We start from the raw sequence: 22,001 nt of genomic DNA, 5'->3' as shown, positions 1-22,001 counted from the left end.
CATCGACGTCAGGTGTGGCTCCAAGGTAATTATCCCCGACTGAATTTGTGCCCTTTCGGTCATAATTTGTCACTCCTTTAATTTTCGAAGGGGACGCGGATTCTGGCAGGCTGAGTCACCACCTTGTGCCAGAAACATTCATTTAATACAGCAGTATTTGTACATAACAGAATAAAACTTAAAAAGCATCAAGAAACTCAGTGATGTTTCTGAAAACATGTAGGCATGTGATCACTTTAGTGTGCTTGTTTGCTGTGTTAGCAAAATATCTCATGAACCACTTCATAGATATTAAAGAAACTCTCAGAAGATAACCAATGGAAGTACATCTACAGCTGGTTAATCAGCCTTAGACAACATTTTACCTATAACTCTCTAAATTTTACAGACTTTGAGCTCAAATTTGGCCTGCAAGGTGGCGGGTGACATGCATTCTGTAACTGAGTTGAAGTTTAGCTGAGGATTCAGGGATTCAAGAGTTCACAAATATTTCCTCTGGCTATTTTTATTTTCAGCGGTTGCTCGACCCTCGTAGTCTTTTTTTAATGTTTTAACCGAGGAGCTTTGTTTCAACACACCGGCGTATGCCTACACAGAGCAGAGAGGAGTACTGCGTAGTCTGGAACACCAAAAAACAACAAAATGTTTATTAAATATGTCAAGAGCTTCATATCTGTCACTATTTCTGCATTCAAGCTACTATAATAAACATGTTTAAGAATTAACTACGAAACACATGGCAAAGAATACTTTTATTTTTTCATAGATTTATAAAACTTCAAGGTCCTTAGCGCAGCAATAGCCAAATCCTTTTTGCATGGGCTCTTAAACCCTGAGGCACTGTGTTCAGGAGAGTTATTTCTTTATTCACCTGCCTGAAAGAAGTGGGTCATTAGGGGAACCTTCAGTCTCTACTCTAAAATGGGAAAAAAAACATAAAAAAACAAAACAGGATGACATGTAAAACTCAGCAGCAGCACAAGACTTTTGTGTCACAGCAGTTAGTCGGTGTGTTAGTTTAATTTCAGTGTAGAAAAAGCTGCTTCAAGTGCTACTTTAAAAGCAAAGCTCGACTGAGTCCACAGTCATTCAGAGACGCCGTCAGGAAACAACGGGTTACCAACTCCAGCAGGCTTCTCTTTCGTCGCCTGCATGTACAGTTTCCTACAACGTCTTGTAATGCAATCAACACCAGCCGCCACAGCAGTTTCCAAATGTCATAGAGTATTTAAGTCAAAAATTCTCATCTTATGCCTCGCTGGAGAGAGTTATCTAAAAATTCGGAGTAGCAGGAGAGGGAGCAGAAGTGCTGTTGCACGGGTGCGTCCGTGCCCCCCATGTCATCCACCAGCACAACCGTGTGAGAGACTTGGTGCAGGTTCATGCGCACCGCTGTCTCGATGTAGAAGCTGACGCAGGTGCAGCCACACTCGCACGCTTTGGCGAATTCAAGGTCTCGGCACAGGTGGGCAGGAACGAGGTGAGGTCCGTACGGAATCCTAGAAGTGGAATCAAAAATAAGAGGCTCGTGAGTTTCCCTGCTGTGAGAACTTGGGAACAACAGATGGTAAATGTGAGTTAAAATCTAACCTGAGCTCAGCCACGGCTCTGGAGGCTATTTCTTGTAGAGGCAGGGGAAACGTCAGCTGCATCCTGTGGTCCAGGGGATTGGGGTGGATAAATGGATTCCCAAACAGGTCGAGGTTCTCAAGACTCAACTTACGGAAGTCACAAGGCAGAACAGTTAGCTGGTTATGTGCAGCAGACAGGAACCTCAGCTTTGTGAGCCGGCCAACGTGGAACGGCAAACAAACCAGCTTGTTGTCATCCAGCTTGAGGTTGACTAGTTCTTTGAGTTGACAAAACTGAGCGGGCAGGCCCTGCAGCCGATTCTGGCTGAGGTCCAGGACCTGGAGGGTCCGCTGCAGCGTGGACAGGCAGAGGGCCTCACTGAAGGCCTCCAGGTGGTTGTTGTGAAGGATGAGCTCAGAGAGGCGGCTGAGGTCGCCGATGGTGGCAGGGAGTTTCTTGATGTGGTTGTTGCTGAGATCCAGCCTGCGCAGAGCTAGAGAAATAAAAAGAGAAAGAATAACACAACCCCTAACAGCAGAAACGCCACCGGAATGTACATCAAGCACAATCATAGTAGTGATGAGGTGCAGAATGCAAAAACAATGGCCTAAACGACCAAATGAATGTGCCGTGTTCGAAAATATCACATTTTTTTAAGCATGTCGTCAACTCAATGTACCTTTGAGGGACAGCATGCGCATGTCCACCCGCGAGAGTTTACAGTAGGAGACCTGCAGCTGCTCCAGAGAGTAAGGAAAGCTGGAGGTGAGGGGATAATCCTTCTTGGACACGATGGTGAGCTTCTTCTTCAGCTGCTCCACGTCTCTGGCTCGAACAGGAGTGAGCGTGGACAGGGGAAGGCCGCTCGCGTCACTCCCTCGGTCCGCCAAACGAGCCGCTGCAAGGAAGCTCTTCAAGCTGTTCGCGTCGGCCTACAAAGACAAAGTTACAGGCAGGCCGGTAGGTTGGGACTGGTAATTTGCGTTTGACCGAATTCCTGGAAATACCTAACCTGAATTCGCTGGCTTAGAATAACCTGACACGGTTCTTTTCAGAGAATAAGATATGCTGTTGGGAATCAAACTATGAGCACATAATTCCTAATATCTTTAGGTTTTTGATAGTGCAGCTTGATTGGATGATTATAGTATGGTTAATCGATTCAAATAATCTGCCAGCTGCTTGTTTTAGCACTATTACAGATAAAACACAGGAGAGCTCATCTGTTTTGGTGTTATAATCGTGTACGTGTGTAGTTGATAAATAAAAACCTTTCTTAACACTTTCTTCAGCTTATAATTACAGCGTGCAAGATGGCATACCTTGCTCAAACAAATGTCCACAGCCGGTTCCTTTAACCTTACAGTCGCCTTGCCTTCTTCCACAAACCAAGTAAAAAACTTCTCTATGTTGTCCTTCAGCTGAAAGAAAATTAGCAAACGTAAGCAGTGGAGAAAAAAACCAACACATTTCACAACTTAAGGCCAGACAGACATGCATCAAGAGTGATTCATTCCTCGAACAAGTCCTGACAGATGTGCTAAATGCAACTTTTGGTCAACAAAACGGATTTAAACTCCCTTTTAAGGAAGAGGTTCAGGATTCAGACCAAAAATCTATATTACTAGTCACCGTTCCAAGCTGATGTACTAACAGACAGTCACGTAAACATGAATCATTTGACTCAGAAGATATCATCTCAAATTAAACTGTGACCCTATTTTTCATGATCAAACACTGGATGGATAGTTTTAAAGAGGTGACACAATAAATTTCTAAATAAACCAATTAAAGAATTGTTAAACCAAACAGGAATTTAGGAAGTAAGTTTTATTTGGCCTTTTAATGTGTACGTTTCTAAATATTGTGCTTTTTTAAAGACTCAAAACACTGTTGATAAAGCAGCAAACCATTTAGACCATAGCTTTCAGATGTATTATATCAAATTATTCATATAGATATAAAAATGATCGTATTTCAAGGCATTATACAGAATTTAGAAGAAACACGACCAATCTAAATATATCAACAGTATTATCTGACATTTTTAACAAGGAGCCTTGAGTTTGACACGTGATTTAGATAATCTTACTATCAAAACTGCGTAAAAACGCCTTTTTAGACATCTGACCCTTCTTCTGTAATAGTAGAAAGGTGTATTAGCCACACGACCCGGGGTAAAAACACATAACACCCGAAAGTACAAAACAAAAGTACACAGAGTACTCTGCCAGAAATATCCCACCCAAAGAAATAATTCAACATCACACACCTTATATTTTGCTCCCGTCCTGTCTTTGGCCGTGCAGATCATCAGGTAAATATTACAGAGCTGACTGGACTTGTTCGGGTGCTTCCCGATGGAGACCACCGCCCGCGCCCCCTTCCCCCGACTTTTCATCCCGTACGCGGGGAGCAGTCGACTCACCACCTCCACATCACACTGCAGCTTCATCCCCGCTGGTTACCGAGCACCGAAGCCCGGCTTTAATGCCGAGTCGACGCTAGAAGGGGCTTTAAATGCATTTCAGAGGAAAACTTCCGCAAAAAAAAAAAAAAAAAGTTACGTTAGCAAGTTGGCACTAAACACGAAACATCAATGTCAACAACCGAGCAGACCTCATTGCAGAGCTGCTACAGCATCGGAACGGTCCTTAAAATAAACTACACCCCGCGAAAACCGCTGTACGCCCGCGGAAAGAAGCGCCTTAAATGGCAGGGTGTCTAAATGTTAATTCCTACATTGTTGTTCTCGGCTGTCAACCGTTTGCTAGCTGCTGCTGTTAGCGTAATCCCGCGCGCGAGGGAAGTGACGTCGGAGCAACGCTCGCTACGCATGCGCAGAGGAACACATCCAGGTACTTATCCAGCAATAGCAACTGTAGAGGCGAACAAAACCCATAAATAGGAAATTAGTTGACTTGACATATTTTCAGTTCATTTATCACTTTTATTTATTATTTAAATACACGGATAACAGCTCATCTAAAAACATACAGATTTGACACAATTGCTTAATTCAGCTCTGTCTGCAAAACAAACAAACTTAAGAAGCAACACTTCCTTTCCTTTTTTTTTATGTACATAACAAAATAATGAATAATAATGAGAAATGAAACAAAACATGAACTTGGTCCTCAACTTATGTCATGCGTTTTATCCAGTTTATATCAAGGAACATCAAATTCAGTTTTCAGAGTCAGAAAGTTTAATATAATACATCAAAAATTTTGAAACACACACTAATTATTTATTAAAGGTGCATGTTCAAAATGGTGCTGGATGTATGTACATCTTTTTTTTCTTCTAAGAACACTCAATCCTGAACCTAAACATCAAAGATTAAAGAAGAACACGTGAACAAGAATGTTTTCAATCTTGTGTAAAGCTTTTTACTTGAGTTCTTCCCAGGCTATCATGTGTCCTCTCAAGTCCACGGTATTGTTCTTCAACTGCATCCCCTGTTGGCAATCAAAATGACAACTGATTACCTGTCCCAGAAGGACCCCTGAAGGTAAGAGAAGTGAAGGAGGCAGAGAGCTGTGCACGAGCAACAAGAGCAGCAGGCAATGGGACTTTCTGCACACACAGGCAGCAAAAGACTGCTGGACTGGACGCTGCTGCGGAGAGAAGCAAAGCAAACAAGAGGAAAGCGCAGGAAGCAATGAATTTATAGAACAAGCTGGTGGATCAGTGGCTCACAGCAGAAACTTCTCCACACCAAAGCACAAAATAAACCACAGAAGGCTCAGTAGACTTTATTTAAAACACATGGTGTCCCTGTGGTACTCTGTATTATATGACAAATAAACATCAATTTAATTTTTTCTTTCTGCTAAAGGACCAATATCCTGTCAAAGTATGATAAGTTAAAAACTGTACACCTAAGGGCTCAAGTTTTGGTGTAAACCACCTTCAAATAATTATTAAGATAGCACTTTGAAAACTCAAACACATACTTTTAAAGATCTTATTTAAAAATGACTCGTTAAACTAGTTTGTTAAAGAAACAATCCATACATCGAGTCAGATTAGTGGGGAAAACTCAAGTCTTTTTGCTATTTGGTGACAAATGCTGGTTACCTGTGTCAGACCTTAAGCACACTGCAAAGAAATGTTCATAACTGTAAAAAATTCTGTTTTTTTTAGGACAACTTGTGTGTGTTTTCCATCTGCCTAGGGAAAACTGTCACTATGTGAGTACTAAAACAGAAGACATGAAGCAAATTATTACACAAACAAGAAAAGTTTAAAATTATTATATATATTTTTTTCAAAATAAAACAGTAAATGATTCCTGAGACAGTCTAACTGTTTAGGCACTTTTTTAATTATATACTGTAGTTTGATTCAACTGAAAATAAAAAAGAATAATTTTCTGCAATGTGCACACCTTACTCCTGAACGTCCCTCCCAGCAGGTGAGTCTTCCTCCTCCTCCTCCTCTTCAGTGTTTGCAGCAGCCTTGCTCGGTGTTTTAGACAGAAACGAAGCAGCTCACGCATCCTTCTTCACCTGCTTTGCTGCAGGTATCTCCCCGCCTGCTCCCACTTTTTGCGCCCCGCTCATCATTCCCGCCTCGGGGTCCGGTGGTCCGGAGCCCGCAGGCTGCTGCCGTTGCTGTGCGGGGCGGGGCCCCCGCGGTGGTCCCAGCTGGCGGGGTTCCACCGGGAGTTCACCGCAGCAAAGACAGCAGATGTTGACCATGACGGTGCGGGACGGGCGTCGGCGGCTAAAGAGGTCGAAAAAAAAGTACGTATCAATCGAGCAAATACATCACTGCACCACGTTAAAGGGCAAAATTTCGGAGCGCCGGAAAGAGAAAAATTAATTTCCGGTTAAGTTAAAAACTCTTTCACAATAAGAGCCGGGAGCAGAAATACGATTTGCTTGACAAAAAATGTTATCTTTACCAAACGTACTTTGATGTGACTGACAGAAATAAGTGTTTAACATTTAAATATGTGTTTAAAACTCCATCTTCAGCATTTAATGTTAAGGTTTATAAAGATTTTTCCAACTTTGTTTTCCCCAACACACACACACACATAGATTTCAGTTTCTTTCGTCTATGTTCTCCTTTAAAACCTCTTTTTTTGCATGTGTTCCAAGTATTCTTTCTAATGACAGCTGACTGGTAACATCCTTGCAGAACTTTCCCTTCTTGAAAGAGTTTAAAATACTTTGAGCTACTTTAAGAAGATGCATTTTGAAGTTCCTGACTGCAATACCTGCAGGTGACCAGTAGGGGTCACTGGTGGCTTCATATCTGTTTTTCGGTACAATCAGGAAAAAAAGCTTCAAAAGGTTTCATCTGCTCATTTCTACTTTACTATATTTATTTTAGAATTCACATAAATGTAATAATTTTCAGAGAATGCAAAAAGTAAATCAGAGAGGAGAAAAACTCTTTAACATTAATAATGAGGCCCGTATTTAGTTTGTCCTCCGGACCGCTGGGGGGCGCTGTAGTCGGAGCACCTTCCGCTGTCCGTCCCAACATGGCGAAGGTCAGGCAGTGCGCTGGAAGGGGAGCCAGCGACTTTTTAATGAAACTGGTTAATTTTCACCCCCTGGAGAGCCAAAGCAAAGTCTGGAAAACTGTGAAACACCCTTCCTCACTGTCGGTGGGGATTTTGCTCGATGACGGTAAAGACTGCGGACGGGACGGATCCGAACAGGCAGCGAACCGGGTCACGGTCCACCCGAGAAGAGTGAAACATCGGCTTGATGCCGGTGTGGAAAAGGATTATTATTATTATTGTTACCGTGGACTTGAACAGAATCCCTATTCAAGTAAGAATCTGGCGCAACCGACTGGGTGGAGAGTTCCCAAACACCGGAACTGTACGAAGGTTTGGAGGACTTTATTCAACCCTTTCCCCGGACAGCAGAGTTCGTGTTTTCGACATTTGTTCCGGGGATGTGAGCAGCTTGTTTTCGTCAGGGAGTACAGTGGCGACGGCACCGGATCCGAGGCTCTGTACAAAACCAAAACGGGGTACTATGACGTCCTGGAGCTGCCCCCCTCCGCCACCCAGGCCCAGATAAAAAACGCGTACTACAAGCAGTCCTTCATCTACCATCCGGACCGGAACGCCGGCAGCGACGAGGCCACCGTTCGCTTCTCGGTGATCAGCGAGGCCTACACGGTGCTGGGGAACAAGGCGCTCCGGAAGAAGTACGACCGGGGACTCCTGAGCCTGTCGGACCTCACCGCCACCACCAAACCCGCCTCCGCCAGGCAGCGGGACGCCGCCGCCGGGGACTCGGTCGGGCAGCAGGACGAGCGCCGGCGGACCGCGGCGGGCGTGGACCACCAAGACGGCGGCTTCCGGAAGTTCTACAGGTCCCACTACAGCAAGCAGCTGGAGAAAGAAAGACAAATGCGAGCCGAAAAAGAGGAGCAGAAGAGGCTGAGAGAGGAGACTTTCGAGGACAAGCAGTTTGAAGTGTATGTGGAGTTTGGGTTGCTGTTCATGGTGGTCTTGGGCGTAGGGATTTTAATTACTTTAAAATAAGGAGTTCATGGGAAAAAAAAAACAAATGTCATGTCAATGTATGTCACTTTTTCCCCTATAAAACACTACTCATTAGGTTGTAATCGGAAGGAGTTACATCTGATAGAAAATAGAAATTCTAGAACAACCAAAAAAAGTTAAGTCTAATAAGTATTTAATGCTTTATTTTGGTATAGGAATAAAAAAATAAGTTATATGATAGTGATGGATTTTATTTCACTGTTCTGCTCAGCTGCTAGTCTCCTCAGACTCCTATGGAGGTCTCAGTGGTTGATTTACAACCACCTCTTAGATTATTTTAGCTCATTTTGGCTTTCATAAAGCCACCTGGCCAGGTTTTATTTGGAATGGGGAAATATGCTCTGATTTGATTCGGGGTAAAACTATAATAGCAATGCAAGTCGGTCCTGAATGTCTTTCAGACGGGGAGATTACAGCCTCCAAGGTTGTAATCAGATGTGATTCAGAAGAATGTGCCTTCATGTTCATTGTAATTATTTAATAAACATCCTACGATCAAGACCTTTAATTTTGATTTTCTTCCTAATAATCATCCCTAACTTAAGTGATGCTAAATATAGATAAATGCAAATGTCCTATATTTGGGATTTAATAGCTCAAAGCTTCTGCAAGAAAATTAGTAAAAACTGTAAGAAGAGAAAACTAACCTTAAAGTTAGTCTGCCATCTAATAAGTCCTGGATTAAGGAAATAAACAGGAACTTTTTAAATTTTATACCAATCGGATCAATAGAGTACGGACAACAGAAAAATAAAAGAAATGCAGCTGCAGATCTTGTTTATATCTTGAAATGTCTGAACAATTTAGTCTCAACAATGAAATAAATACCAAAAATGAACTAGATGTCTAGTTGAACACAGTGAACACAAACATTCAGTGCATTTAAATTCACAGTTAAAACAGCGCAAATCAGTGCATTAACAACAAAAAGGAGGTTATACAAAACCTACAGTGACTAAACACTCAAATACATTAAAACAAAGTGCTTGCGTTACAAAAAAACCGAACATAAAATCCACTAAAATATCTAAAAACAACTCTTTTCATAGCTTGTGTTTTCTTTTACAGTAGTGCCATATTAGTAGGTCAGATGTAGTTCTTGTTAGGACTAAAGTCACTATAATGCCGGATGAAACGTATGAAGGTTTAACATCTTGACGTCCGGTTGGGAGTATTTTTGCTCGCCCGTCTCTGTCCTCAGATAACCGGATTCAGGGCATCGTAGAGCCGCTGCACGGCCAGCTCCACCATCTCTCTCAAAGAGTCGTCCTCCGTGCTTTCGTCCTCGTAGTACGCCGACTGGAGGGGGGGTAAAAGAAATCAGCGATTTAAAAACCCAGCAGCACGTGGGCTGTACTGTCTCTGAGGCCGACCGCCTCGAGGGCGTCTCACCCGCGTCTCCAGGCTGACGAGGACCGTTTTCCCGTCTACTGTCACGGAAATGTTTTTGCCGTCGCTGAAGTCCACGCATTCTACTCCGAACATGTCCCTGAAAAAAGACGAGATGAGCAAAGACATTTATTTACATCAGCTTTTTTCTTTTTTATTTAAAGATTGAACCCAGGACTCACTGCAACATGACTTCCAGTCGAGTTTGGAAGACGTCCATGTCCATAATGGCGCTCTGGGTCTCCATTACTGTTCACGCGACACAAAATGGATCACTGATATCGAAGCAATAATCGGTCACAACATAAGTGCACGGTTGTTTAGATCGGCGTAAAGAAAACGGACGAGCTCAGGCAATTTAACTGACCTTTTTGAGCTTTTGGGTTGGACTGGACTTCCAGAACCACAGTGGTGACGGCGTCAGCATACATGTCATTGAGAGGGTTGGCTACCCACTGTGAGAAAATTAAAGGACGGCAGAGAGGAAACAGCAGTCGTCAATAAAAACAACAAAAAAAAAAGACAATATAGACAGACGAAGGGATGCTGAATGTGGCGTCTCACCTCCAGCATCACCATGCCGGCCTCGTGGATCAGAGTGATGTTTTTAAAGATCTTCAACGTGTTCTTCCCGGTTCCGTCCAGCTCCTCCACGTCCCCTGAGTCAGATGGGTAAAACTTTGACGCGGTGACGGAGAAAAGGGAGTCACGCTTCAAAGTGCGTGAACTGAAACGTTACCGGTGAGGTTCCTCAGATGGCAGACGAGTAGCGAGTACGGCCCGGTGAAGGGGATGGCCTGGGACTGTTTCACCGTGCTCATGGCGAGCTCCGTGTAAGCTGTCGACAGAACAGATCAGCGTGTCTAACTGCGAAATCTGCACATTTAGAGAGATGGTTCAGATCGGAACACGTGAGGCGGTTCAAACGATCAGTCAGAGAGTTTAGGCGATGTGCAAATGACTTACTTGACAGATCAGATGGATTCAGGATGTGGTAGTTGAAGTTTTTCTTCACTAATATTCCTGACACCCTCTGGCCCTGAACACATTTCTTGTCAGCCAGAGAGCCCATCACCTGAGAGGACGAGAGCACAGTTATCCCTCATGAATTAGTAAAAAAAAGCGGCACGATCTGAGCTTAGGCTTTCTCTGTGCTCCCAGATGTTGGACTTCCAAAGTAAGACGACACAGCATGTCACGATCGGAGCTAACACATCATCCACCCTTGTCTTGAGCAAAGGCGTACCTCAGGGGTGAGTCCTCAGCCCACTCCTCTTCTCCGTCTTTACCTATGATTGTTCTCCCATCCACACAAGTAACACTAATGTGAAACTTGCAGACAATACCACCACATTAAGACTGAAACTAACAATGATGAGACTGCCAACAGGGAGGAGGTTCAGCATCGACACAGTGGCGTTCATTAAACATTTCCTGGACCAAAGAAAGGATAATGCACTATCCTGGGAAGTTAAAGCAAGCTCACCTATTCTATTTTAAAAATAAAGGCAAAAACTGAGACGGTAAGGTACAGACCTTGGCCAGCTTCTCCCCCCTGAAGTTCAGGGTGACGGCCTCTGTGTTGCGAGGGTTGTGGACTTCGATGTGAACCTGGTCGTTGTCCTCGTACTCCCTGATGAGCGCGGCCTTCAGACGGGCCATCTCGTTCTGCTCACCGTGGACCAGGATCTGAGCACAAACACACGTCCCGCTTAAACTAAGAAAAGTGTTTATGCGTACACGTTTGAGAGAGAGGGGGGAAATAAGTGAAATACAAAGAGACTAATTTCGTCCCTCCCTCCTACCACATGTGGTGGTTTGAGGGCCCTGATGAACTCGCTGGTCTGCTGGTAGTCGGTGTGGGCAGAGAAGGAGATGTAGTCCACAGACATCTTCAGCTGCAGTTTCTGTCCGGACATCGTGGTGATCTCCTCCGGCTCAGACATGATGTGCTGCGAAGCGTTCGCAATAAACAGAGTTGGGAGTGAAACCGGCAGTGATTTTCAGCACCAAAACAATCTATGCATATGCTAACTATTATTAATAATGCAATCAAAATGATAGATTTCTATCAGCTGTAAGACTGGACGGCATGAGAACTACAGTAACAGGAAGACATAAATCTTGGATGGGTTCATTATTTCCTGACCCGTTCTGACCTTCGCCAGCGTTCCCTCCACGCAGTACCCGGCGATGATGACGCCGTTCCTCTTGTCGGTGCACCAGCTCTCGAACAGCTCCCTGGAGAGTCCACTCTGCATCATTCCCGGAGACGCCATCACCACACTGGGGCCGATGTCGTCAAAGTGGTCCATGCTCTGAAGAGCACAGACGGTGATAAGAGAGCCCGAGAGTGAGACCCGGAGCAGCCGGGTGGGCGTCTGCAGAAGCCTCTACCTTTAGGTTGCTGATGTGCTTGAAGACGAACGGGTTGTTGATGTTGATGGCTTTGCGGATCTTGTCGTTCATCGCGTTGACGTACGTCTGGTACACAGCCATGCACTTCTTGGCCAGCGATGAAGCGTAGTAGATCGGGATGTCGTGGAGCTCTGGGTGATTCTGCCAGTACTCGTCTAGATCATGGGGTTTTCAAAAAAAATAAAATAAAAAAATGAAATATGCCTTGTTTAAACTGTAAGCAAAGGATTAAAACTTTAAGATGAAACTGAAGGATGACAGCTGGAGGTGATTCCTAACCTAAGATGAGCAACAATTCCTGGGCCCGTCCCAACGCGAACACGGGAATCAAACAGCGCCCCTCCCTGTTGACGATGTCATGAACCGTGTTACAGAAGCGAGCCTCGCGCTCCTCCCTCTTCTCGTGGATGTGAGTGCCGTAAGTCGACTCCTGCAGACAAGAGGCATAAACAACACCTGTCATGTGTTAACCTAAATATTTCACGTGAAACGTTAGCCATGTGCATTTTCATTTTGCTCCTACTATGATTAGGATGTCAGGTTTGACACTGGGGATCTCAGCTGCCATTAGATGTCTGTCCTCTTGTCTGGAGAAGTCTCCTGTGTACAGCAGCTTGGGGAGGGAAAAACTTGTAAGTACATTTTTGTTCCAACACGTTGCTCCGTGCGTGGAAAAAAAACAAACTACAGCTTAAAAAAAACAAAAACTTTTTACTTTAACTCCAGCTATTTCGATCATGAACATGGCCGCCCCGAGCACGTGACCAGCATGGTAGCACCAGAACTTGACCCCAGCCACCTCTTTGACCTCGTGGAAGTTGATGGTCTCGATCTTGTCCATGCTCTCCTCCAGGTCAGTCTCGGTGTACAGCATGTCGTCTGCAGAGATGTTGCTGCGAGTGAAACGAGAAGAAACGGGTCGTACGCCACGTAGCAAATCAATAAGAAAGAATTTTTCAGCAAGATTAGCTCCTGCGCTCTTACCTGACCTTGACGTAGTCCGATAGTAACCAGCGGTAAATAGCCTTAGTGGCATGAGTCATGAAGGTTCGCCCTTTGAAGCTTGTCTTTTGGAGGAACCAGGGCAGAGCTCCACAGTGATCCAAGTGGAAACTGACAATGAGGCATGTGTATCAACATCAAATGAACTATCTTTGATCAGGACAATCACACGCTGAGACCAGGGTGACGCTAGGGCTTCTAAGAGACAAATGATTTAAAGGACGAGAGGGGAGACTCACTGGCTGATGAGCAGCAGGTCTATCTCAGCCGGATCGATCAAGTCTATGTAAGGGAGAGCGTCCATTCCCTCTAAACCTGGGTGAATGCCACAGTCCAGCTGCCAAATACAAATACGTCTATTTATATCACCCAGTATAATAAAAATAACACTATACCCTCGAGAGCACGTTTATTACTCCAAGCAAGAAGACTTATTACATTTTACTAAGTCAGTTTGTAAAGTTTTTTATTTACATGTTTATTCACACATAACAGAATTTATCTTTGTACTTCAACACTTTATTAATTTATCTTTTATTTAAAATTTTCACTTGTTCTTTATCATTGTTACATTTAATTTTTTTAATTTTCATAGTACACATTGATATAAGATTGCTAATTTTTTAATAATTATTTACCATAAACATATTTTTGTTGCTGGACAATTTTTAGGTCAGAGTCAAAATCAGAAATATTATCTTATAACATCACAGAGCAGCCCATAATTACAGCTCTTATTTACCATTATCTTCCTTCCTTTGAACTCCAGGATAATGCATGACCTCCCAACCTCCTGACCAGCACCACTGTAACACGAGAAACAAATATATATACAAAAAACAAATAATTCATGTATTTGTGAGGTCAAAAAGCAACCAAATTCACATCTAAATTAAAAATAAAGTAAAACGTTATTAACTCACAGAGGTCGAATTAAGAGCTGGTCACTTTCCTCAGCGGGGACAATCATGTCTACTTTGCGTTTTGTGGCCATATCTCTTAATTTTTACCGGTTAAATATGAGAAAACAGAGAAATAAAAGCTGCCAATATAAATCGTCCATAATGTTTTCTGAATGAACGAGGGGGGCGATTTTTTTTTGTCCGTCTAGAAACGGAACTGTTGAAGACCGTTCCGTTGATCTCCAACTAAAGCGGGTTTTAACATCTACAATTAATTTAGTTTTCTATTTACAGCAATGGCTCGTGTAATAGCTTAATAATTTACACGAATGACAAGCGTTTCGTGTTCATTTTAATATTTAATTTTTTTTTGTTTGAATATTTGCCTGCGTCCCCTTTAAGGGTGCTTGGGTGTAGGCTCAAAGGGAAACCGAAGTGTCAACATTTTTAAAGCGTATTTGAAGAAGAAATACTTCAAACTAAACATTAAAACTGCCACGGTACGAGCAGGTATGCTGTATGCGTTTCAGTGAAGTTTGGTGGATTTATTTCGTTTTAGTAAGGCCACGTGAAAACCTGTTTTTAACTTCGTAAATAAACGCGGCACGGGGGTTGGTTGGAGGGTGGGGGGCACCCTAAAAATATCCAGCGGTTGAGTCGCACTGAGACGTAGCCAGAATAATATAATAAAAACTGTTTTAGCTAGTTAGCTACCGGTTGGATAAGTGATAGTCGGGCAAGTTGTTGATTCTGGCGTGTTATTTTTTATGTCATGGAGGGTCATTTGTTTTAATCATCGTTCCAACTCCATCGCAAACATCTGCAGCGTTAACCGTCACCGTATGGCGGCTGTTCGGGTCGCAGGTGTTCAGAACAGATCGGCGCCCAGTTTATCTGGAGCCCCCCGTCTTCACCTGTTTGGGACCGATAACTACTTAGATATTCGTGACAATGAGGCGTTGTGTTATTTGAAACGTGTTTAACGAAATGTTCCAGTTTGTTCAATGTTCTCCTTTTTAATTTAGCGCTTTATCTCCTGTTCTGCTTCACATCTTTAGGCCTCTGGGTGTAAATTTTTTAAATATTTCAGCTCTTTCATGTTACCCCTTTTAATATTTTTAGCTGCTGAACATGAAAATATGACAATAGTCAACAGGTGAAGTGCCAGAGTGGAAAAAAATCAAATACAAGAAGCAATAAAACTACTGTCAAATGATCATTTCATTCCTGTTTCCAACTAAAATAACTCAAACTAGTTTCAATCTAATCTTATACTTTGATATTTTTGTACTATTTGTGGTATTTTAGTTAGATTGACAGTAGATTTTGTTCCCAGAATGGATTCATTCACTTTAAGGAACAAATGCTTGTGAGTTGCTGTGCAGTTGTGGCAGTAGCACATCTATTATTCAAAAAGTAGTTCTGCAATGAATTATTGATCCCCTCTGTTGAGGCTTGAGAAGGCTGCGCTGCTGTGTTGTCTCGTAACGCTTTCGGGTTCGGGATCGGCCAGGTCCGTGGGCCTCGGGGGGTCTGGATGCGGTCGTCATGGTGAAGGATGTTCCGGAAAGTCAAGAAGCGCCACAGCAGCAGCAGCTCGCAGAGCAGCGAAATCAGCACAAAGAGCAAGGTACGAAAACACGTAAAATGCCCCAACGAGGACACGCCGCCTCGTTCGTCATAATCCATTTTTTGTTTGCTGGTTTAGTCTGTTGATTCCAGTCTGGGAGGACTCTCCAGATCCAGCACTGTCGCCAGCCTCGACTCAGATTCCAACAAGAGCTCGGGTCAGGATAAACACCGTTCAATTCCTCCAAACTTTGACGTCGGCGAGCCCTTTCCCTCTCTTAACAGAACATATGATTCCAAACAGGAAACAGCGCCGCTGAGACATGCGCTGAGTTTCGGGTGAAGTACGTGGGATCCATTGAGAACTTGGAGTTTGAGATGAGCAAGACCCTGCAGGAACCTCTAGACCTCATCAACTACATCGATGCTGCTCAGGTAAGACACTGACCGCTGACCTCGTTAACTAGTCTTGCAGCAATCGGACGCAAGTTTATGATTCAAGGGAGAAGACTGAATATTCAAATTTCTTTTCGCAGCAAGACGGAAAACTGCCCTTTGTTCCTGGAGATAAAGAGATGGTTCTGGGAGTCTCCAAGTACGGCGTCAAAGTTGCCTCGGTGGATCAGTCTGTGAGTCTTGGAGAGTAAATCACAGTTTATATATTTACATATTTCTGCAAAAAGCTGCTGATTTAAACGTTTGAATGATCCACACTGTTTTCCTGATGTTTACCTGTTTCACTGGTCTGCCTGGAACTCTTACTGCAAATAAAAACTGAGATTATATATATAATATTGCTGTTTTTGACCAGGACGTGCTGCATCGACACCCTCTGTATCTGATCGTGCGCATGCTGTGTTACGACGACGGCCTGGGCGCAGGGAAGAACCTCCTGGCCCTGAAAACCACGGACACGCGGCAAGAGGAGTGCAGCATCTGGGTGTACCAGTGCAGCAGCTCGGTGAGTGTCGAATCGGGGCCGATTTTTGAATGTTGTGTGCGCCGTGACCTCACACGAGCCCCTCTGCTGTCTGTCTGAACAGGAGCAGGCTCAGTCCATCTGCAAGGTGCTGTCCACCTCTTTCGACTGCGCTCTGTCATCAGACAAGTCCTGAAGACAGAGCAACGGACGCCCCTTCAGACCTGATGAGGAAGGAGGTGAAACGAAGGCGAAATCAACAAGAAACTGTCGGAAAACTCATCGTGGCCGCTGCATTCTGATCGCGACTCTTCATACAGTTTTTTGTTGGAGGTAATGAGGAGGAGGGCTGCGCCATCAGGGTTCACACCGATCAGCTTCAGAGTTAAAAAAAACAACAACTAATAGTCATTTTGCAGGTCTTTGAGGGTCCACAGCTCTTTTTTGGGGGGAATTCTGGAGGAGCTGCTTGTTCCAAGCTTTCCCAGCTCAACATTGCACGACTCGCGCTGCTTTCACCCCCAGTCAGTGTTTCTAACGTTGTGTTTGATCGGTGTAAACCCGGGCCCTGTCCTCCCATCCTCCTCCAGCTGAGACCGAGCCACTGTGAGCTTTTCAGGCAGTTTGTTCCCTTTCTCCGCGCCGTTCGGATGCATTTTCAAGATTAAGCAAGAAAAAAAAAAAAAACAACGTTTAATTGTAGCAACAAAGATTCCAGTTTTTAGCTAATTGCATTCATTTAATGTAAACTGTGGTACTGTACAGCACGGTACTCGGATTTAACTGATGCTCCTGAAGTCACTTTTTCCAAACACGGAAATCCCTCATTGTGCGTTTTGTGATTTGATGACAGTATTGGTACAAAAACAGTCACTTCTGACTGGAAGGAACGTTACAAACACCTTTCTTTTTTTCCTTAATTTATACTTTTTAATTATTATTCAAATGTCACATGATTATTGAGTGATTTTTTTTTCTTGGTACCAAATGCTTATTTTATTGTAGCGATTGAATCTGAAGACATGTTGCTGAATCTTATTTTCGTATAAACGAATTTAGGGATGGGACATTGTTTACAGCCTTTACTTGACTTCACTTTGCTCCTGTAGAGAATATGTGAAAGTTTTAAAAAAGTAGATTTGGTACAACGCAGGATTTTTATGTCTCATCTGTAAACTTGTGCCTTACATTTAATAAATGGACTGCTCTGCAAGTCACATTCTTCCTGTTTATTAGTTTAATCTGCTGCTTTTCAATCATTCAAACTCACATCCAGATGAACGATTCCGGAGGAGTCTGGGAGTCTCACTCGAGGACTCTTTGTCATGGGATGGGACTTGTTTGGGAACAGGGGAATTTAAATTTTCTTATTTATTTTTAATTCACTGGGCGTTGTTTGTAGTTTGAAACATTCACCAGTAGAGGGAGCTCTTGACACATCAGTTCCAGAAACACTGCAGTATTCGTCACAAACTTCCTCACAGCTCCAAGCAAACACACCGTAGCCGTGCACAGTTTCACATTTTTTTTATTTTTCCAGTTTCACGTTCCCCGTTCGCTTGCACGAGTTCAAAGCCGACGCGGCGCTCCACGAGTTCGTTCGCGCGCAGAAGATTGTCTGCGTTCCGGTTTACAGCACTCACAGGTCCAGCTGAGGTCGACACAGTGCATTTAAAAGACATTTACTGCTCAGTTTCCACTTAAATACCCACAAACACAACCAAATCTATTTACATAAATAGATGATTAAATCTTCAGTTTCCAGTGAGTTAATATGATGAAGGGAGAGCACAGCCCTGCTTCTCTTGTCATTCACAAATCCATGGAAGGCTCCGAGTTTAGGTTAAATGTCTAAATATTAACATTATGAACACTAAGGAAGTTGCTCTGCAACTAAAATGAATTTGGCTGCTTCATATTTATATTAAAAGCATCTTTCTCCATCACAGAGCTGCTGTCTCTGTGGCGGGGTTTCAAAGACTGGATTCAGCCCGTCAGAGTTTTAGTGTCACGTTTTCACACGCGCCTGTCATTTCGTCTTCATCCGCAGCTCGTCCGTGTGCGATCGACGCGTCCCTAAGATAAGGGGGAAAACTTGTGGAGATTTATTCCCATTCATCGACTCGGCTCCAGAAAGGAGGGAGGGGGGGAACGGGAGCCGTGCTGCCGAGCGTGAGCTGCAAAAGCCAAACAGATACAGGCGGGAGAGAAAACCGTGTGGAGAGAAAAATAAACAATGACAGAAGATGCATGACTGGTATCGCTCCGAGAAAAGTGGTTCCATTCCAGCTGTGATGAATTCACACGGAGCAGATGCTCCCCGGGGTTCAGCTTTAGCACCGTTAGGAAAATCTTCCACCCAGGAGGGCCGCTGCACATCTGAGAGGCTGCATCTCCAAAGCAGACATGTAAAAAGTCACTCGTGCACAGATGTGGAATGTAAGCATGTTCACATTTAGAGCCGTTAGTTTGTTAAAGAAGTCTTGAAGACGTGACCTTCATTCTGATGGTTTAAGACGAGAAAAGTGCATTTATTGCCAAGGAGCACTCACTACAATCATTATTTCTTTAAAGAGTCCGCGTTAAAGGTAACCGTATACAGTCCCGGGAGTGCTTTGCAACAGCCGGACCACGCTGGCGTGGAGGGGATGGTGAAGGAGAAGACGACTGCAGACGGAGTGGGGGCGCCGCGGCCACTTCCCGGGGATCCCCCTCGGCCGTCCGCTCAGTCGGCGATGAAGTGGACAAACGTAACGGGGAAGGCGCCGCGTCTCATCGGCTCGCCTTCGATGTGGCCCAGCTGGGAAGAGGAACGCCAAGAGGTCAGGGTCAGAGGGAGACGGAGGTGCGGTTTGGGGACATATTTAAGCGAAGAAACACTAAAACACTGACTGCAGCTATCAGAACACGTACTACGCTAGTTTACACCGAAACACGGGATTAAGGGGACAATAAAGAGTTTCTGAACAAACTATTTCACCCAGATGATCCAAAACTGATTCTCTGAACCAGCGACAGTTTGAATTTGCACCTTTTTTTCATGGAAAGATCATTAAAACTAAAAAAAGTGATCCGATTTCCAAAAGGTGCCAAGTTAAAAGACGACTTTTCCCCAGAAACAAAAAGAAAAATCAGTCCCAACTAGTTTGATAATTATTACAGCGTACAAACGTAAGATACACCAATCACCTGTATAAACAAGCTGAATGTAAACTCCACCATGAGGCTGAGGCTTTTTAGCTTTGGATTTTGTTGTTTTAAGTACTATTTTGAGGGTTTTTTTCCTCTATAAAATGCTTTTAGATCTGTGAGACTCTCAGGTCAGTGAGCAGGGACAACACTGTTTTGGCTCTCTAGTCATTTTAAAAAAAACTGTTTGACTTTTATGTCCCGCAGGTGACTGAACAAGACCTAAAATCTGATTTAAGATCTGAAATGTTGGGACCAAATGCCCAGGAGCTGATGTACTTTTGTCCTTCAGTATTTTTTTACTGCACAGTTGACCAAAACAAGGTGTATTTTTTGTTTTGTTTTTACTTTTATGCCATTTGGAGATCAGAACAGATCTTCTAACCTCTTTGATTTTTTTTCTCCCCTAAAACTCTTATTTTCTACTTTCAAGCAGTGATCCAGTTCAGGGTTTCTGTCACAAACTGACTCAAAAATCAGGATTTTCTGAAACAGAATTGAACCAAACTGAGAGAAACATCCACCCCTACTAATCCCTACGACATCTAACGCTGATTAAAACAGTGACACCAGGTTACGTCACAACAGGCATCTATTACATTCAAAGGGAGGTTCTTTTTTTACCTTGATTGATTGAGGGTTTAAGTCATTTTAATTGCCGTCTACACCTGAAAACGAAAAGCTGGGACATTTAAACAGGGCTACAAATAAATGTGACGAGAAACTAAAGGGTTATAAAACAAGTGTGTGCAGCTGAAACTACAATCACGTTCACAACACCGGCCTTTAGCAGCAAAAATCTTGCCGACGTTGCTGCTTTTGTTTCTGCTTTCTGTCACAGAGACACGATCGTTTTCTTTCCAGAAACAGACAAGGAGGTGGAAAAAAAAACCCAAAATCATGTGGCTGGGACGGAGGGAGGCTGACTAAATACGGTCATACCTGCAGGGGCGGCTCGGAGGAAGACGAGCTACAGCTGCTTGGTACGAGGAGAGGAAAAAAAAAAAAACAGGAGGAGGAGAACGGAGGGGCTGATTGATCCATCCCCCCTTTTCTCCATGACCTCTGAGTGACATCCACACAGACGTGTGAATTATTTAGACAACACTTTGTGCTTCGGTCGGAAAACTGCTGCTAAAAGCATAAAAAAAATTTAAAAAAAAGGACGCTTGAGCGATACTAACCCACCACTCCTGGTCCTCCTCCCCGTCCACCACAATCACCTCGCCCTCAGAAAACGTCAGCTCGTCGGGGTTGTCGGCGATGCAGTTGTAGATGGCTTTAACTCGCTTTGGTCTCTGCTTCTGAGACACAAACACAAAAACAGGTCGATATTAAAGCCTGTAAAGTTAAGATTAATCTTATTTTCTCACAGTTTTTCTTCTTTTGGAGGGGAGTCTCTTTATTCTGGGCTGAGATTATTAGGTGCTCTCCATGTTTTCTGCAACATCAGCAACTATTTATGAAGCTAGGACGGTAATTTAACATTTACTTACAGTTATGCATATATAACAAGTTATTATGTTATTATTTTTTCATAAGGCCACTCAGTTTGAACCCTAAACAGCTGCACTTTTCACGTATTTGTTATAGAAACTCAGAAATCACTCATGCACTGCACACAAAGTAATTGTTTTAGGAGTTAATTGTGGTTATTTTAGGCATTTAATCTGTAAATAAAGTTGATTCGATTTGACTTCTGACCTAAAACTTTAGTTTAATGAAGAGATTTCTCTTGAACTTGGTTTTATCTGCTCTCTGAAATGTGCTGACGGTAACAAAGAGCATCCTAACAACCCAAACGTCCAGCATTCAGTCAGTAAGAGTGCAGCGAATATACCAGAAAATACTTCCAATGTCTTCAGAAACTCTTTTTATGATCATTAGTTAACAAAAACTGCAGCAGGGAATTTAAATAAAGTTTGTGCTGTAATGAAAACCTGATTGTTTCATTATTTATTCATGAATCTGTTTAATTTATTATCCATGTAGGGCATTTCCCATTAAATTATATGTGAATTCAAAGTGGTACAGCACAAGTTTAACAAAATGATACACTTACAATGTTCCTAAAATCTAATGTTACAGCTACGTTTGTGTCATTAAACAACCCCCTCCTCCACCCAGAGACAGAACTACATGGATCCTTGAGTCAAAGTGAGAAAAGAGCCCAAACGGGGACCGCAGGAAGGAAGTTTACACCACAAGTAGACAATGGAAACACTGAAACAACAGGGAAAGGAATGACAGAACACACACACACACACACACAGAGAACGATTAAACTGGTGAATCGGTCCAACTGGAGTTGAGAACGAGATGCTCACTGGGAAGGCCTTTCTGGGCACGGGGTCCGGAGGCAGAGATTGACCTGTGGAGTTCTGGAGGCATCCTGGCACTTCCTTAGCTGGAACAGGAAACAGGAAACTACATCACAACAGCAACAAAACTTTCCACACTTCCTGAGACAGAAAAAAAAAAAAAAAGGACTCCATCGGCG

General features: G+C 43.4%; 5 protein-coding genes across 8 annotated transcripts in view; 2 read left to right on the top strand and 3 right to left on the bottom strand.

The window, feature by feature from the left end:
* Positions 1-733: 733 nt before the first annotated feature.
* Positions 734-4,391, bottom strand: lrr1 (leucine rich repeat protein 1). Its single transcript, XM_025004488.2, has 6 exons — positions 4,192-4,391; positions 3,845-4,110; positions 2,895-2,993; positions 2,252-2,504; positions 1,591-2,065; positions 734-1,499 (listed from the first exon to the last, which is right to left on the bottom strand). The coding sequence occupies exons 2-6, from the start codon at positions 4,025-4,027 to the stop codon at positions 1,244-1,246; spliced, it is 1,266 nt and encodes a 421-aa protein (XP_024860256.1). The 5' UTR covers positions 4,028-4,110; positions 4,192-4,391; the 3' UTR covers positions 734-1,243.
* A 2,647-nt stretch (positions 4,392-7,038) lies between these two features.
* Positions 7,039-8,612, top strand: LOC108232102 (dnaJ homolog subfamily C member 30, mitochondrial-like). The gene has a single exon (XM_017409688.3). The coding sequence runs from the start codon at positions 7,073-7,075 to the stop codon at positions 8,090-8,092; it is 1,020 nt and encodes a 339-aa protein (XP_017265177.1). The 5' UTR covers positions 7,039-7,072; the 3' UTR covers positions 8,093-8,612.
* Positions 8,613-8,873: 261 nt separating this feature from the next.
* On the bottom strand, positions 8,874-14,027 carry LOC108232094 (cleavage and polyadenylation specificity factor subunit 3). Of its 2 annotated transcripts, XM_017409676.3 has the most exons (18): positions 13,846-14,027; positions 13,665-13,728; positions 13,162-13,259; positions 12,905-13,033; positions 12,636-12,813; positions 12,444-12,533; positions 12,200-12,350; positions 11,900-12,075; positions 11,662-11,820; positions 11,308-11,454; positions 11,039-11,191; positions 10,469-10,577; positions 10,242-10,340; positions 10,067-10,161; positions 9,870-9,957; positions 9,685-9,751; positions 9,506-9,602; positions 8,874-9,412 (listed from the first exon to the last, which is right to left on the bottom strand). In XM_017409676.3, exons 1-18 carry the CDS (start codon positions 13,914-13,916, stop codon positions 9,311-9,313), a joined length of 2,073 nt encoding a protein of 690 aa, XP_017265165.1. In that variant the 5' UTR covers positions 13,917-14,027; the 3' UTR covers positions 8,874-9,310. The 2 variants fall into 2 exon arrangements, 1 of the variants encoding a protein (XP_017265165.1); XR_005233663.1 differs by lacking the exon at positions 8,874-9,412 and having other exon boundaries at positions 9,561-9,602; positions 9,685-9,777.
* A 171-nt stretch (positions 14,028-14,198) lies between these two features.
* itgb1bp1 (integrin beta 1 binding protein 1) lies at positions 14,199-17,529 on the top strand. 3 transcript variants are annotated; one of them, XM_017411204.3, is made up of 7 exons: positions 14,199-14,334; positions 15,338-15,454; positions 15,533-15,611; positions 15,698-15,828; positions 15,930-16,022; positions 16,205-16,354; positions 16,437-17,529. In XM_017411204.3, the coding sequence occupies exons 2-7, from the start codon at positions 15,383-15,385 to the stop codon at positions 16,506-16,508; spliced, it is 597 nt and encodes a 198-aa protein (XP_017266693.1). In that variant the 5' UTR covers positions 14,199-14,334; positions 15,338-15,382; the 3' UTR covers positions 16,509-17,529. The 3 variants fall into 3 exon arrangements, with proteins under 3 accessions (XP_017266693.1, XP_017266701.1, XP_037833842.1); XM_017411212.3 differs by having other exon boundaries at positions 14,214-14,324; XM_037977914.1 differs by having other exon boundaries at positions 14,221-14,334; positions 15,278-15,454.
* A 295-nt stretch (positions 17,530-17,824) lies between these two features.
* The window catches only part of asap2a (ArfGAP with SH3 domain, ankyrin repeat and PH domain 2a), a 42,697-nt gene continuing 38,520 nt past the window's right edge, over positions 17,825-22,001 (bottom strand). Inside the window, exons 26-28 of the mRNA XM_017417115.3 lie at positions 21,829-21,908; positions 20,686-20,805; positions 17,825-19,112 (exon numbers count right to left, since the gene is read on the bottom strand). Coding sequence (XP_017272604.1) covers positions 19,038-19,112; positions 20,686-20,805; positions 21,829-21,908 — 275 coding nt within the window. The 3' untranslated portion in view covers positions 17,825-19,037. The remainder of the gene's footprint in view (positions 19,113-20,685; positions 20,806-21,828; positions 21,909-22,001) is intronic.

The sequence above is a fragment of the Kryptolebias marmoratus genome, linkage group LG10, assembly GCF_001649575.2.
Source record: "Kryptolebias marmoratus isolate JLee-2015 linkage group LG10, ASM164957v2, whole genome shotgun sequence".
NCBI lineage: Eukaryota > Metazoa > Chordata > Actinopteri > Cyprinodontiformes > Rivulidae > Kryptolebias > Kryptolebias marmoratus.
This window is presented reverse-complemented; position numbering and strand designations above follow the sequence as displayed.

Excerpts from the sequence above, each read along its gene's own strand:
- itgb1bp1 (XM_017411204.3), top strand. The coding sequence starts at position 15,383 with ATGTTCCGGAAAGTCAAGAAGCGCCACAGCAGCAGCAGCTCGCAGAGC. Across the intron at positions 15,829-15,929 it reads ACTACATCGATGCTGCTCAG|CAAGACGGAAAACTGCCCTT; the intron begins GTAAGACACTGA and ends TTCTTTTCGCAG. Across the intron at positions 16,355-16,436 it reads TGTACCAGTGCAGCAGCTCG|GAGCAGGCTCAGTCCATCTG; the intron begins GTGAGTGTCGAA and ends CTGTCTGAACAG.
- LOC108232094 (XM_017409676.3), bottom strand. The coding sequence starts at position 13,916 with ATGGCCACAAAACGCAAAGTAGACATGATTGTCCCCGCTGAGGAAAGT. Across the intron at positions 10,578-11,038 it reads GGGGGGAGAAGCTGGCCAAG|GTGATGGGCTCTCTGGCTGA; the intron begins GTCTGTACCTTA and ends TCGTCCTCTCAG. Across the intron at positions 10,162-10,241 it reads CCATCTGAGGAACCTCACCG|GGGACGTGGAGGAGCTGGAC; the intron begins GTAACGTTTCAG and ends CATCTGACTCAG.
- LOC108232102 (XM_017409688.3), top strand. The coding sequence starts at position 7,073 with ATGGCGAAGGTCAGGCAGTGCGCTGGAAGGGGAGCCAGCGACTTTTTA.
- lrr1 (XM_025004488.2), bottom strand. The coding sequence starts at position 4,027 with ATGAAGCTGCAGTGTGATGTGGAGGTGGTGAGTCGACTGCTCCCCGCG. Across the intron at positions 2,994-3,844 it reads GGACGGGAGCAAAATATAAG|CTGAAGGACAACATAGAGAA; the intron begins GTGTGTGATGTT and ends ATTTTCTTTCAG. Across the intron at positions 1,500-1,590 it reads AGAGCCGTGGCTGAGCTCAG|GATTCCGTACGGACCTCACC; the intron begins GTTAGATTTTAA and ends TTCCACTTCTAG.